At 32.2% G+C, this 13,459-nt stretch overlaps 3 protein-coding genes across 3 annotated transcripts; 1 reads left to right on the plus strand and 2 right to left on the minus strand.

Moving 5' to 3' along the window:
- The first annotated feature begins 712 nt into the window (after nt 1-712).
- LOC131658070 (uncharacterized) lies at nt 713-3,822 on the plus strand. The gene is made up of 9 exons (XM_058927405.1): nt 713-826; nt 987-1,436; nt 1,557-1,730; nt 1,781-2,030; nt 2,136-2,220; nt 2,367-2,807; nt 3,027-3,367; nt 3,465-3,528; nt 3,690-3,822. The coding sequence occupies exons 1-9, from the start codon at nt 713-715 to the stop codon at nt 3,820-3,822; spliced, it is 2,052 nt and encodes a 683-aa protein (XP_058783388.1).
- A 1,860-nt stretch (nt 3,823-5,682) lies between these two features.
- Nucleotides 5,683-7,847, minus strand: LOC131658071 (uncharacterized). The gene is made up of 6 exons (XM_058927406.1): nt 7,635-7,847; nt 7,241-7,592; nt 7,009-7,189; nt 6,742-6,948; nt 6,454-6,666; nt 5,683-6,277 (listed from the first exon to the last, which is right to left on the minus strand). Exons 1-6 carry the CDS (start codon nt 7,845-7,847, stop codon nt 5,683-5,685), a joined length of 1,761 nt encoding a protein of 586 aa, XP_058783389.1.
- A 1,628-nt stretch (nt 7,848-9,475) lies between these two features.
- On the minus strand, nt 9,476-10,174 carry LOC131658072 (uncharacterized). Its single transcript, XM_058927407.1, has one exon. The coding sequence runs from the start codon at nt 10,172-10,174 to the stop codon at nt 9,476-9,478; it is 699 nt and encodes a 232-aa protein (XP_058783390.1).
- Nucleotides 10,175-13,459: the final 3,285 nt, after the last annotated feature.

The raw sequence follows: 13,459 nt of genomic DNA on the forward strand, positions 1-13,459 counted from the left end.
TATACATCGTTGGTCAAAGAAATAATGTGTTGAAAATTGAAATACAACAATAATACAATGGACGACGACCCCGAAGGTTCCTGTTCCTGTTTTTCTATATTATTGCATTTAATTTTATTAAACTAAATTATTTTTTCATTATTATAATCATCAGGATAAGGAAATGTGTTAATAATTATTATTGTATACCAGAACGAGATTATTGTGTTCTGACTGCGTTCAATGTAATCCATGTTTTTTATTTTGTTTTTTAGAAGGTAATCTTCGATGATATCTGTAATTGAAAGTGACAGGCAAATAAATCTATGAATATTTAGAACTACTAGCGTTTTATTTTGAATTAGTTGTAATAGCGTTTATATATGATCATAATATCGTTGTATTTTTGTCTTAATGCTTAAAGTTTTTTTTTTCTTTGAAAAGAAGAGTAAGAAAAAATCTTCAAGATTTTTTTGTAAAGTAAAAAAGAAAAATATTCAAAATTTTATGAGTTGTACTTCCTCCCCCATAATATAATTTTCTATTTAAGGTAATGCACAAAGTCTTTAAAAGGTAATACCATATTACAAAAGTTTTTTTTTTTTTTGACTAAACACGAAAAAATGTAGTGTTTATCTAAAATGGTGTATAGCTATCTAAGGCTAAAACCACCAAATAAATTATATGTGAATTAAAAGTTTAGTTATATGATGATTAAAACATTCATCAAATAATGATCTTCTTTCACAGCAAGACAAGGTTAGTCTCCACCCTCGTCCAAACTGGTTGTGCGCCGGTTTTTGGGAAGCGGTCTCCGATTCCAATCTCTTGGATATTCCGCTGGAAGGTATCCTTTTACATGGATTAAGAGCCGAGGTACAACACATGTTATCGAAGAAAGGTTAGACCGTGTGCTTGTTACGCAAGATTGGTTGGACATCTTCCCCGCGACAAAACTTAGTAATTTACTGGCTTCACACTCTGATCATAGCCCAATCGTACTGCAGTGTGAACCAATTCAAAGGTACCGCCACAAGTCCTACTCCTTCAGGTTTGAGAATTCTTGGCTAAAAGAAGAGGAGCTGCAAGAGGTGGTTAGTAAAGGGTGGAATGTCGAGGCAGAGGTGGATGTTCTCCAACGTATTAGCAATTGTGCGCTGGAACTTTCAAGTTGGAATAAGGTGAAGTACAAACAACAACATAATAATTTGTTTATCTATATGGCAACCATGGAAGCTGCTCGTTTGTCACATGATGAGAACGCGACAACGAGATTTATCGAAGCACAGAGGGAGTATAATAAAATCCTTAACATGGAGGAGATTTTCTGGAAGCAACGGGCCAAGATGCATTGGTTTCGACGTGGTGATTCGAATTCGAGATTCTTCCACAGGTCCGCTACAGTTCATAATAAGTTTAAGAGAATTGACTCGCTGGTTGATGAGGCAGGAGTGGAGGTTAAAAGGCAGGATCAGTTATGTAGTATAGCAAAATCATACTTTGAAAAGCTTTTTGAAACAAAACAGGGGGTGTACGATCCGGTCTTGAATTGTATCCAACCGGTAATATCGCAATAGGAAAATAGGAAGTTGTTGGATCATATTACCAAAGAGGAACTCTATGAAGCCCTGCTCCAAATGCACCCGGATAAATCTCCGGGTCCCGACGGGTTCAATCCGGCGTTTTATCAACATTTTTGGGAGCTTTGTGGGATGACATTTTCATGGCAGCCTCTGTGTGGTTGGAGAGGGGTTTTTTTCCCACTGAACTTAATGAAACTAATATATGTCTTATTCCTAAGTGTGCAAATCCAAAAGACATGAAGGACCTCCAACCCATATCTCTTTGTAATGTTGTTTACAAGTTGATTGCCAAAATGCTAGCAAATCGGTTGAAACTTGTTCTTAATAAGTGTGTTTCGGAGGAGCAGTCGGCGTTTGTTGAAGGGAGGTCCATTCTTGATAATGCTATGGTGGCCACGGAAATTATTCATGCTTTAAAAAGGAATTCGTCCGGTAACAATGCCCATCTAGCCTTAAAGATCGATATAAGTAAAGCCTATGATAGAGTTGATTGGGGTTTTCTATGTGGTGTTCTTCTTCGATAGGGCTTTGATGAGAATTGGATTCATTGGCTTATGATGTGTGTGACCTCAGTGCACTATTCTGTTCTTGTTAATTCCGATAGAGTTGGACCTATTATCCTAGGAAGAGGACTAAGACAAGGAGACCCTTTATCACCGTACCTTTTCATTCTTGTATCTGAAGGTCTCCCAGCTCTTATAAAAAGTGTAGTTTCATGAGGAGACATCCATGGTGCACAGATATGCAGGGGGCACCTAGTGTGTCCCACTTGCTTTTTGCTGACGATTGTTTTTTGTTTTGCAGGGCAAATCTTGTGGAGGCAACAAACCTTATGGAGATTTTTAACATTTATGCAGCGACAACAGGTCAGGAGATCAACCTGTCGAAGTCTGAGGTGTTTTTTAGCCGTAATATTAGTGGCCCAGCCCAAGAAGACTTAGCCCAATTGATGGGGGTGAGGCGGGTCTTGGGTACATGGACGTGCTTGGGGTTACCCTCCATGATAGGTAGAAGCAAGAAGGTGGTGTTCTCTTTTATCAAGGATAGGATTTGGAAAAGAGTCAATTCTTGGAATGATAGATCTTTATCTAAAGCTGGAAAAGAGGTTATGATTAAGTCGGTTCTTCAGTCGATACCGACTTACATCATGATTGTTTATTTGATTCCGGATAGGATGGTGAATGATATTGAAAAAATGCTTAACTCTTTCTGGTGGGGTGGTAGTGGTAACAACAAAGGCATAAGGTGGTTGGCTTGGGATCATATGACTATTTCGAAAAGTGAAGGAGGTTTGGGATTTAGAGATTTTAAATCCTTTAATATGGCTATGGTAGCTAAACAAGGTTGAAACATTTTGTCGAAACCAAACTCTCTAGTAGCTAGAATCTTCAAAGCAAGGTACTTCCCTCGTACTTCCTATCTTGATTTTTTGATTGGTAATAACTCGAGTTTTGTTTGGCGTAGTTTGTGGAAGGCAAAGGTTGCTCTTAAGCATGGTATTAGGTGGACTATTGGAGATGGTAGTAACATTAAGGTTATGTATGACCCGTGGCTCCGAGAAAGAGGAAGTTGTTATCTTAATGGCCCGCAAAATCAAAGCACTTATGAACTCTTGGTTAAAGATCTTTTGTTACCCAACATAAAGCAATGGAATGTGGGTAAGACTAACCAAATTTTTGACACTGAAGGGGTGGCAGTTATTCTTAGAGTTCCTCTAATAGAGGATGTGAGGGAGGATATGTTGATTTGGCAAGAGGAGCAAAATGGTGAGTATAGTGTGAAATCGGGTTATAAAATTTGGAATGGTATACAAAGCAACAATTGATATTATAACATCGAGGGTAGGTGGAAGAGTATTTGGAGTATTTCTGCACCATCTAGAGCTAAACACATGTTATGAAGGATTTTTAGGGGTTGCCTACCGACGCGTGCAAAGCTACAACAACGTCATGTTCAATGCTCGTCTGTATGTCCTTGGTGTGATTTAGAGGATGAAGATGAATGACATATTTTTTCCGGATGCGTTTCCATCATTCAGAGTTGGCGGGCAACAAGTTTGTCATCTATTATAGACCCTCGGTTGCATACTTTCCATGATGCTAAGTCCCTTATTTTTTATGTTTATAGTCGTGGGGATCATAGAGATGCAGGTCATTTTGCTGTTTTGCTCGAGACCCTTTGGAGGGGTAGGAATAATGTGATTTGGCAAGATACTTGGGATGATGCTTTGAAGATTGGTTTACAAGCTTATCACAATTGATATGATTGGTTTTTAGCTAGAGATGATCATAATTCGGTAGCGGTTAATAATTTAACAACAAGTTGGATTCCTCCTACAGTTAATCAACTGAAATGTAATGTTAACGCAGGTTTCAATAATAATTGTGGTACAACAAATAGAGGGTGGTGCTTTAGGGACCATTTGGGAAGGTTTATTTCCGAAAAAATTGACTTTTTATATTTCCAAAAAAAACATCGATTAAAAGCGATTTTTACTATTTTCGAAAAAACTCGATTTTTTTTCATTAATCAATTTTCCTAAAAAAATCAATTTTCCGTACTTAAATTTTTTTTCTTCATATTTTTGAAAAAACTCGATTTTTTTTCGTATTTAAAAAAAAAAAAATCATTTTTTTATGTTTTTAGAAATAAAATCAATTTTTTTGTATTTTTGAAAAAAAATTGGATTTTCAGAAAATATTTTAATTTAGTTTTTATTTTGGATATAGATGTCCAAAATATGGATTTGGTTAAAACCATATTTATATAGTGTCTAAAATGTGGATTTGGTTAAAAACCATACTAAAATTAATCAAATTTGAATATGGATATGAATAATTTATATAACCGATTAATTTGAGCACCCCTAATACATACTACAAAAAGATTTAAGCAAACCCAGATACTTTATAAAGAGACTTATAGTGCGATCAATAATTAAAAATTGGAATAATTATTAGAACTGTGCTATTCTTACACATTTTTTTTACACCTTGCACTTTACACCGTATAAATATACCCTTGTTTTAGTGTTACACACATACCAAAGTGAAAAAAAATTAAAAAAGTGATGAGTATATATTTCTGTATAAATTATGGTGTACGTGTACAAATAAGCGTTAAAAAATTAAAATAGCATTTGTCTTAAAAAAAAGTGACGGGTATATATTTTCTGTATAAATTATTATATAACTGTACGAATAAGTGTCAAAAGGAAAATACTTAGATGGACACAGCTATACCACCTGGATTTACACACAACCAATCACATTTTTTTATTAATTAAATAATAAAATTAAAATTATCTCTCTCCTCCATTATCACAACCACCCTCCATGTTGGCAATTAAAAACGAAATTAAATTTTAAATAAATTTAAATTCTCTCCCTTCTTATTGGTTGTGCCTAAATATATAGATTTAGGTTCGTGTCCATGCAAGAATTGCTCGTGTCAAAATAGCATTTGTCTTATTGAAATGTTCATCAATAATGTCCATTGTATTATTGTTGTATTTCAATAATGTCCGTTGTATCCGAAGATTTGGAATTCAAGTTTACCCTATACATACATGTATAATACACATTCCATGAAATTTATTGTTGTATTTTAAATGCGACAAATTTTAATTTTCAAAAGGTATGAAAGCATAATTTCAAATTTTCATATGGTTTGAGAGTAGTGTACCAGGTGTAGTGAATAATGCTCATATCATTATTACATCAAATCCATTTTGATTCTAGAGTCTAGGATAGATCGAAATTTGGTATGCCCAAATGTTAAAGAGGCATATATCATTCTCTCCAAGGTATTTAAAAAAGTTTCCAAGGGTAGAAGAATTTCATCCTATGTATTTCTCTTCCATAATGTAGCGACAATTGATTAGGAGTGTGTTCGGTTTGCAAATTAAAAAGTATTGGACAGAACAGAAATAAATTTAAAAAAAAGACAATTTGTTTATTTACTAACACATGATTAATGCACTGAATAAAATATAAAATATTAATATTTATGAATTAAAATATTTTTTTGAGAAAAATAAACTTTTATTAATTCCAAAAACAAGTAATACAAGCCGATCCTAGATCCATGCCTCTAAAAAAACAACCACATCAAAAAACACTTATATCAAGCTATCATTACTAATACTAACATGTGGGATTAGCTTCCTATACAAGAGGCTTCTATTCATTACTCTATCCTTAATCCTGCGGGGGATGTTCATACTCGGTCTTGTGTGCTTAAACACCACCTCATTTCTCTCATACCAAATATGATATATAGTCTCAGCTATAATTATCCTCAAAATCTCTCTACGCCAGCCTTTCATGGCTGTCTCTTTGATCAGACATAATTTCTCCTTGTCCCAGGTAGTGGCAGTCCTCTTGTATCCATTCCATTGCAACACATCCTCCCAAATTTTGCTAGAAAATTCGCACACAAAGAAAAGGTGTTGCAATGTTTCCCTCTGTTGACAGAAACAACAATTAGTATCCTGGATCAGTCCAAATCGCACTAGTCTATCCTTAGTAGATAATCTGCCAAGTAAAGTCAGCCAGAGAATGAAATTAGTACGGGGGCTGGCTCGGTTCTGGAAGAATAAGCATTTCCATGGCACCTCTACACTGTCTCCACAAATTGCTTTGTACATGCTTGATGTGTTGAATTTCCCCATTTGATTGGCTCTTTCCCAAGCTATGTTATTCTGAGTGTATACTCTGCATTTCAACACACACTATTCAGCATCCAAGAACTCGTGTGTGTTACTTGCCATTGAAGGACATGGGTTCCTTTCATAAAATAACTGTCCAACCATCTAATCCAGAGCTTTTCAGCTTTGCTATGAATATTCCATAAAAGTTTCCGAATTAGGGCCTTGTTCCAAATGTATAACTTTTTGAAATTCAACCCTCCTGTATTTTTTGGTTCACGGACATTATCCCAAGCCACCAAAGCTTTCCTACCACCAACTTTTGCAGACCATAATAAATTCTTGCATAGAGTCCTAATTCTTTTTATGATCTTCTTTGGTATAGGGAATACATTCACCCAATATCCTGAAATTGCCATTAGAACACTCTGAACCAACTGCTGTCTCCCAGCATAGCTGAGAAGTTTGACTGACTAGTGTTGAATTCTCACCATAATTTTATCAATTAGAGGTTGACACTGTATGACTGACAACTTCCTACTAGCTAAAGGCACCCCTAAATATCTTATGGGCAGTTTCCCTTCCACAAAACCAGTTGTTTCTCTAATAGCCTGCTGATCCTCCAAACATGTGCCACCAAAGAATACCTTGAATTTTTCTGGATTAGCTATAAGGCCTGTTTCTTCATAAAATCTATTGAAAGCTTGCATCATAACCTGGACTGAGTTCACATCTCCCCTAGAAAACAACATCAAGTCATCAACAAAACAAATATTTGTAATGTTCAACTTGGCACACCTAGGATGATATTTGAATTCCTTATTATACTCAAGCTCAACCATACATCTGTGGAGATATTCCATGACTATGACAAACAACAAAGGGGACACAGGACCCCCCTGTCTCAAGCCCCTTTTAGCTTTAAGAATTCCACTCACCTGTCCATTGATTAGGTACCTGTAGGATACTGTTCTCAAAGCTATCATGATTCAATTTACAAACTGATCTAGGAAACTCATCTCTCTCATACTTGTTTCCAGTGCATCCCAGTTCACAGTGTCATAAGCCTTTTGTAAATCAATTTGGATAGTACATCTAGGGGAGATGTGCTTCCTATTATACCCTCTTATCAATTCATGTGTCAGGATAATGTTATCATGAATGTTTCTCCCAGCCATAAATGCAGTTTGACTATCATGAACTGTAGTGTGTATCACTTTACTCAACCTTGCAGTCAAGATCCTTGAGATGATCTTATAGATTGTGGAACAACAAGCTATAGGTCTCATCTCCCTCATAGCAGAAGCATCTTTACTTTTAGGAATCAATGTCACCAAAGCACAATTTGCTGCTTTGTATAGTCTCTTGTTTATAAAGAAATCCTGGATTGCATAAATGACATCTCCCTTCACTACACTTCATACTGTTTTGAAAATTTTTGCATTGAATCCATCAGTTCCAGGTGCTTTATTGTCTCCCATTCCTTTAAGTGCATCCCAAACTTCTTTCTCAGTCACATGTTGGGTCAAAGAGTCCTGTTGGGTTCTATTCAATTGGGGGCCTTTCCTTAAAATGGTTATATCCACATGTCTTCTGTTCTGCTTCTCAGTACCAATCAGCTGCTCATAGAATCCCATGATTTCCTTTTCCAGATCTTTAAAATCAGTAACTCTTTCTCCCTATTGATTCTTCAGACTAAGGATTGTAGCTTGCTTATTTTTTGCTTCGAGGTTAGCAAAAAAATAAGCATTGTTACCATCACCTAACTGAATCCAATCAATTTTAGACTTTTGCTTTAAAATCTTTTCTTCCAACTCTGCCTGCTTTAATACTTCCTCAGTCCACATCTCGACATCTCTACTGAATTTAGCATTCATCATGTCAGTTTTTTGTAAATTCTGAGCCTGATCCAATTTGTCCCTATACTCTTTTAATCTTTTCACCCCTTCTGTTATCTGTTTATTGAGCTTTTGCATCATAGATTGCAGTCTAAGCAGCTTCCCCCATAGTTTAAACATTGGCCCGTCCTTTATATCTTGATGCCACCTATTCCTCAAATTCTCCATATAATTATCTTTTTCAATCACAGAGTTCAGAAACTGGAATCTTCTCCTCTGGTATGCCACTGCTTTATGATTCTCCAGACTAACCATCAAAGGAGAGTGGTCAGAGATGTGTGGATTAAGCACCTCAATGATACACTCAGGGAACCTAGTAAACCAGGCACAATTACAGAGAGATCTGTCTATTCAGGAATAGATCAATCCAGTAGAGTGTTTGTTTGACCAAGTGAAATGTGATCCTTTTGTTTCATGCTCAAACAATCATGTAATCTCCATCATATTTTCCAGATCTCTATATTCAAAATCATGGACTTCATTACCTCCTATTCTATCTTTACTCTTCATCACATTATTAAAATCCCCAATGATGATCCAGGGTTGATTAATTTTATTCCCAATTCCCTGTAAATCAGTTCACAGTTTTCTTCTATTGGCCAATTGATTTTGAACATAAATGGTGGTCAAGAAATGAGAGAATTCCCCCTTAGCATTGGACACCTCACTATGAATAAACTGATCAGAAACCCCAAGTAATTTAATATTCCACACTTTATGATCCCAACCAAGCTAAATCCTACCATTGGTATGTTGATCATATTTATCCAAAAATCTCAAGTTTAGGCTAAGATATTTTCTACTACATTCCCTATTCTTTATTTTGACTTGAGTTTCAATAAGAGCAACACAACTAACCTTGTTATTCTCGAGGTGGGCTCTAACCTCCATGCATCTAGCATGGTTATTCATCCCTCTCACATTCCAGCTAAGCATCATGGAACAGGGAAAGTTGTGGAACACTCTCCTTGGGTCATGATATCAAAACCATTTGTACAACCCACCTTGTTGTTTCAATTGGTTCTTTCCCCCTATTTCTACTTGCAGTTATAACTGTGATCCATGGACCCTCCTTATCTGCAGTATTACTCTGTTTGTTTTCCTGATTAGTCACACTGATCACTTCATTGCTAGGTGCTGCTTGTTTCTTAACATATATCTTCTTTTGTTTCTCACCTTTTCGCTTGCAAATATGTCCAACTTTGTTGCACTGAGTACAAAATGGTGGCTTCCATTCATATTCAACTTGTTGAGTCATTTTCTCTCCTGTAGGGCCCCTTATAGTGATCTGATTCTTTAATTCCTTGGTAACATCAACCTTAATGAGTACCCTAGCATAAGATACCCTGAGCTTCTTGGCTGTACATTCATTTGTCATTTGGGGGTTTTCCAATAGCACTTGCAATCTTCCCTATGCTTTTTTCACCCCAATATACTAAAGGCAGTTGGGAAAACATCACCCAGATTGGTAGAACCCTGAGAATGTCATCTTGCAAGGTGAATTTGGGATTCCACTCATGTAACAGGATTGGCTTCTTGTATATTGTGTATGGTCCTCTCATAAGCACTTCAGTCTTATCCTCACTACTCTTTAACTTGATAATGAAATATCCTTCTTCATTATAGTAAAGATCCGGCAGGGACACAAAATTCCAAGTAGTCTTCATGAATTTCTTTACTGCATTCATTGACAACTCCTCTCCAATTGCATACATGATCAGAGCATTTTTCCAGAACTTTTTCTCAGATGCTACATCCTGTTCCTCAATGTGCACTTCAATCTCTCCATTTACTAGCATAGGTGCATTGTATTCTATTACACTTCCATTCACAGCCAGTTTGTTCCCCTTGATGATATCCACCCAAGGTTTTGGAGACTCAACATCCTCTTTGTTCTCTTTGTCTATTTTTTCCACTATTCTTTCCAGTATAGGTCTTGTAGGTCCTTTCTCCGATCCATCACTTGTGTTACTTGTGTCCCTATTGGAGTTTGGTGTTGACGAGAAAACCCTAACACTCGTCGGAGGAGTCATCGCCACCTTCTTCTTTGGCCGACCACGCCCCATCCCCAAAACTCTAGTTAGTAGGCAACCCTAAAAACACACCGTAGTGGTCCCTAACCCTAAGGCTATGAATCAAAATATTAAATAATAAGAAAATATTTCTATTCTATTTTATTTAATATATTTATCCAACAAATAAAATAATATAATTTTTACTATAACATTTTTATTGATATATAAAATATTAATATTTACAAATCAAAATATTAAATAATGAGAAGAGCTAAAAAAATGATAAATAAACTTTTTTTCTCTACTTTGTTTGATATGTCGATGAATAGAATAAAAATAATATAATTTTTATTATAATATTTTTTGATAATATATAAAATATTAATATTGTATTTATGAATTAAAGTATTAAATAATAAGAATGAGAGTAAAAAAAAAGATATTTCGATGTTTTTTTTAATAATTTGTTTTTGAGACAAAAAATTGTCTAATATTTTAGTGAGAGACTTTTGTCTAATTTCTTGCAATATATTTTATCATATACCATGATTAATTTCTACATCAACATAATAAAGAAAAAATTGTCTTGTTCAATACTTATTTTTTTAGCAAATGAAACACACCCTATAAGTTTTGCCATGATCAATAAAACCAAGTAGTTACTTGAATTAAAATTAGTTAGAAGTGAATAACTAACTTTGCATATTATTCTTAGAGTTCAACTAGACGTACACCCGTGCGATGCACGTTTAATTCTATATACATATTAATGATAATTATTATAATTTAAAAAATATTAGTATATGTAATTTTTATATTGGTTGTATCTCTAATTTATAATATAAATTTATTTTTTTGGTGTTATATAATTTATTGTATTGTTTAACTATTTAAAATAAAATTTAATAAATTAATAACTAAAAAAATAAAAAAATAGACCATATTTCAGGCATCAAATTAATAATTGAAATAGAAAATAAATAAAGTTGTAAAGTTAAAATGAAAAAAATACAAATTTCATATATGGTAGAAGAAAAAAAAACTGTGTATCACAATGACAAAATTATCACAATTTATTTGAGTATTTGCATTTAATCCTAGAGTTAAATTTTTATGAATCTTCAAATTATTATATTTAAAAAATGAGGATGTGCAATTAGACAAATTATGCATAATTTTTTATGAATAATTGTGATTTATTGACGATAGTTGATTATACTAAGAGGATAAGAAGTAATTATAAAAAGAAGAAAATTGTTTAGCTATTTTTGTTTAAGTAATTATTAGTGAATAAAAAATAGTAATAATAATAATAATTAATAAGTGAACTAATTAATTAATGAATTAATTAATAAAAAAATAATGATAAGTGATTAATTGGGGATTTCTCTTTTAAGTAAAATAGAGTTGTATAGCACATATTATATTTTATTGGTAAAAAATATTTTTTATAAGAATTAATTTAATATTATTAATTATTAAAAAACATATTAAAAACAAAAAAACGTATTTATTTTCATTCATCCTCTCTCACAACAACTTTTGTCACAATTAATTATTAAAAAATGAGCAAACAATAAAAAAAAAGCAAAATCTCTTTTAAATAAAATGTTACAATTTAAGAAGAACTATCAAAGTCATCTATGAATATTTTATAACAAAATAAATTATTTAAAATAAATAAAATGAGGAGGAAGAAAGAAGAACCATCATCTATGAATAGTTTTAGATATCTTGTATTTTATATATACTGCAATTGCAAAAACAATGTAAGAAAAATTAACATAACAAAATTGCAACAACTAAATAATTTAAAGTAGATCAAATGAAGAGGAAGAAAGAAGAACACTCCAAAAAAAAAAATTAACATATTATCATAAGAGAATTTCTTTATCCACCTCATAACCTTCTTAGTTACCTCTGGCGAATTTATCAAAATACCCCTTGTTTCGGAAATACATTTTCAAAAACGTATTTTTATTGAAAAAAAAAGGTGTTTTCGGAAATGCACTTTCGAAAACACGAAAAAAAAGGTGTTTTCGGAGATGCATTTCCGAAAACACCCCTTTTTTGAGTTATTGGAGATGCATTTCCGAAAACACCCCTTTTTGGGAGAGAGGGTGTTTTCGGAGATGCATATATATTCAAAGACCAAATTGGAATGTTTTGGATATACACTTCCTAAAGAATTCAATAATTATTAAAAAAAATTAAAATCAAGATGAATCAATACAATTAATAGGTATAAAATGAAAGTGAATCAATAAAATGAAGATGAATCAATAAAATCAAGGTGAATCAAAATTAAACAATTTTAAAGTTAAAAATTATTTTACTATCTTATATAAATCAAAAATATCTTAATTTCATAAGTAAATTTTGAATTATATAAAATTAAATATAAAATTTATTCATTAAATAAAATTAAGACAAAATCTTTTTTTAGTTTTTTTAAATTAAATAAAAAATTATAACTCATTTTTAATTATGAATCAGAATAAGGATATATAAATATATAATCATAATTATTAATTTTGTAAGTGAAATATATAAATATATAATATATAAATATATAATAACTATTATATAAATATATAAATATATAATAATTATTATAAATTAAAACACTCATTTTTTTAATTTTTATAATTATTATATAAATATATAAATATATAATAATTTTTATAAATATATAATAATTATTATAATTATTATATAAATATATAAATTAAAACACTCAATTTTTAAATTTTTTTATAAATATATAACAATTATTATAATTATATAAATAAAAAATTATAACTTATTTTGTAAGTGAAATTATTTTAATTTTTTAAATTAAAATTATTTTAAATTTTAAAATATGAATCAGGATAGAAATATATAATAACTATTATTTATAACTCATAAATTATATCAAAATATATAATTATCATTATTCATTACTCATAAATTATATCAAATTTATGATATGTGAGTTAATTAATATCCTAAAGTTAATTTTTGGGATTTTTTTAGATTTTTTTTTTGTTGTTTCGGAGATGCATCTCCGAATTAGTCAAAATCTTAATTTTTGGGATTTTTTCGGAAATGCACTTCCGAAATCTGAAAAAATTTAGAAAAAAAAATATTTCGGAAATGCATTTTCGAAGCGGGGTAAAATGGAGTTTTCGATGGGGGTGACCTCTATAGGAAGGTGGGTAAAGAAATTCTCTTATCATAAAAGTTGTAAAAGTTATGTGAGAATGGTGAGATTTTATAGTTAAAAAAAGTTGTAAAAATTATGTGAGAATGGTGAGATTTTATAGTTAAAATTGTGGAGGTTGGTTAATGGAA

This window comes from Vicia villosa, linkage group LG3, assembly GCF_029867415.1.
Source record: "Vicia villosa cultivar HV-30 ecotype Madison, WI linkage group LG3, Vvil1.0, whole genome shotgun sequence".
NCBI lineage: Eukaryota > Viridiplantae > Streptophyta > Magnoliopsida > Fabales > Fabaceae > Vicia > Vicia villosa.

Coding starts and splice junctions, on each gene's coding strand:
- LOC131658071 (XM_058927406.1), bottom strand. CDS start 7,847: ATGGGATTCTATGAGCAGCTGATTGGTACTGAGAAGCAGAACAGAAGA. Junction 7,593..7,634: donor ATGCAAAAATTTTCAAAACA/GTATGAAGTGTA, acceptor TATGCAATCCAG/GATTTCTTTATAAACAAGAG. Junction 7,190..7,240: donor CTGGGATGCACTGGAAACAA/GTATGAGAGAGA, acceptor GAATCATGATAG/CTTTGAGAACAGTATCCTAC.
- LOC131658072 (XM_058927407.1), bottom strand. CDS start 10,174: ATGGGGCGTGGTCGGCCAAAGAAGAAGGTGGCGATGACTCCTCCGACG.
- LOC131658070 (XM_058927405.1), top strand. CDS start 713: ATGATCTTCTTTCACAGCAAGACAAGGTTAGTCTCCACCCTCGTCCAA. Junction 1,731..1,780: donor CTCTGTGTGGTTGGAGAGGG/GTTTTTTTCCCA, acceptor CTTATTCCTAAG/TGTGCAAATCCAAAAGACAT. Junction 3,529..3,689: donor GTCATGTTCAATGCTCGTCT/GTATGTCCTTGG, acceptor TTATGTTTATAG/TCGTGGGGATCATAGAGATG.